At 48.3% G+C, this 1,967-nt stretch overlaps 1 protein-coding gene across 1 annotated transcript in view; it reads right to left on the bottom strand.

The window, feature by feature from the left end:
• The window catches only part of AUTS2 (autism susceptibility candidate 2), a gene marked incomplete at its 5' end in the record, with an annotated part of 25,526 nt that extends 23,562 nt beyond the window's left edge, over window positions 1–1,964 (bottom strand). Inside the window, 2 exons of the mRNA XM_010134621.1 lie at window positions 363–616; window positions 1,828–1,964. Coding sequence (XP_010132923.1) covers window positions 363–616; window positions 1,828–1,964 — 391 coding nt within the window. The remainder of the gene's footprint in view (window positions 1–362; window positions 617–1,827) is intronic.
• Window positions 1,965–1,967: the final 3 nt, after the last annotated feature.

Genomic DNA, 1,967 nt, shown 5'->3' with positions numbered 1-1,967 from the left:
CGTCCGCAGCCACTGGAGACCTTCCCTCCAGCCAGGGAAGAAATGCTGAGCACAGCCCACAACCACAGCACAGACATTCGCTAAGGGGTCACTGAGTCTGTGTGGGCACATTATGCACTCTACTGAGTTTTTACCACGGGGAGAAAAAAAAACAGGCAGGGAAAAAGCACAGCCTTCTAACAATACTCATTCCTAGGGCAGAAGAAAGGTCATTGGGTACATCTGGGTGTTTTCTGGCTTTGATATCATCCAAACCACAGCTCTCATCGAAGAGACCAAAAGAATTATTCTGACTAAAACTGGAGAATGGGCCTCCTGTGCTGCCCTGGACACGCTCAGACCACGACCCGTCTGCCTCTTACCTGAGTAGGTACTACCAGCTGGGTGTCCTGGAACCTGCAGTGTCCCTGACGTCAATGGAGGTGGAGGAGGCAAAGCCGTAGGAGGGGCAAACATATTGGGGTGATGTGGGTGTGCGGGGGGCTGGAGGGTGGGCGTGAAGGTATGCAGCGGGCTGTGGCTGGGTAAAGAGAGGGGGAATGGTGAGGCTGAGGGATGGTGAGATATGTGTGGCGGAGGGGCCTGAGTCTTGGCAGGAGTGCTGCTTCTGCTGCTGCTGTTAATGAAAAGAAAAGCAATTAAGCATTGCATGGAAGAGAGAAGAGCTCCAGACGTACACACACACAACCCCAACAAGCTCTGCGTGGCTCACGTTAAACACTTCGCTAACGTAAGTTATATATTACCAGTGCAAGTTATTCTCCTTATCCAGCCACTCCACCGCGACGCCCCTTGCTCCAACCATCTGCTGTACGTTTCCTGGCACCTTTCACCTCCTGCGGTCTCTCCACACCAAAACCTGAGACATATTCTGCTTCTCTTGAGGGGATATTCTGTCCTCCAACAGCACAGGAATGACACACAGAGGAGTAATCAGCCCTCTGCATTCATTACTTAATTACCAGGTCCTTTCTACATGACTGCTCCTGATTCATGTTTTCAGGCAAACGAAGCTCAAAATCAGTGATCACTGCATTAATGAAAGTTAAATTTTTTTTCCTGCTATGACTTAGTAAGATGAAAGACTGCAGAAAATATGAAATGAAGTTGAGAAAGCAACAATGGATACGCGCTTACTGTACAGTTAATGCCTCTCTCTACCCCCTCAATGTAAAGAGATGAGTCAGGAAAATAAATATTTGTGATTACGTTGTTTGCAAATTTTCAGGTTTCATTTCCTACTAATGAGTATTTAAAATACATTCATATAGTGCTTAATTCAACTTGTCATCATTTCAAGTAAAACCACGCTTCTATTGCAGTGACTTTTAAAGACAAGCAACGCCAACTTGGTTGAAAATAAATCAAAGTCTTAAACACCTTGCAGACTTCAGTCAAACCTTGGAGCTGGAGAAAGCAGAAGGTTTTTACAGGGATGGGAGGGTAAAAGAAGTCAGCCCTCAGCGAGCAGCCCAACCTGCAAGAATCAGGACCTTCTTCCCCTGGTCTATACTGCCTAAAACCACCTCCAAAATCCTGAGTGCTCAATGACAGGCAGGAGAAGTGAAAGCAAATTAACCCAGCGTCTGAGAGTACCTAGTATTTATGGGAACGCAGGATCTGAAAGAAAGTGATCCTGGCTCACTTCAGGAAAGGAATTAAGGTTAAATGCCTGAAGTCCCCTTTATTTCCCAGCGATGGGACGGGATGTGCTGTCACTTCTCTCCTTTAGCTAATGCATCTCCACTTCCTCCAGGCACCGTAAAGCATCACCAACAGTCTGCAAAGACAAAGGGCTTCACCACACACGCGTTTCTGCTCGCCTACCTTAAGCTGTTGAGGCTTAAACTGCTGCTGTTATAGGCAGAGAGGGGCTGCGAGAGGCTCTGAGAGGCCGGATGGGGCTGCACCGGAGGGAGGTTTGGGTGGGCCGGCTGCACCGGCGACTGCGGCCGTGGCAGGTGCTG

Source organism: Buceros rhinoceros, unplaced genomic scaffold, assembly GCF_000710305.1.
Source record: "Buceros rhinoceros silvestris isolate BGI_N320 unplaced genomic scaffold, ASM71030v1 scaffold15734, whole genome shotgun sequence".
Lineage (NCBI taxonomy): Eukaryota > Metazoa > Chordata > Aves > Bucerotiformes > Bucerotidae > Buceros > Buceros rhinoceros.
This window is presented reverse-complemented; position numbering and strand designations above follow the sequence as displayed.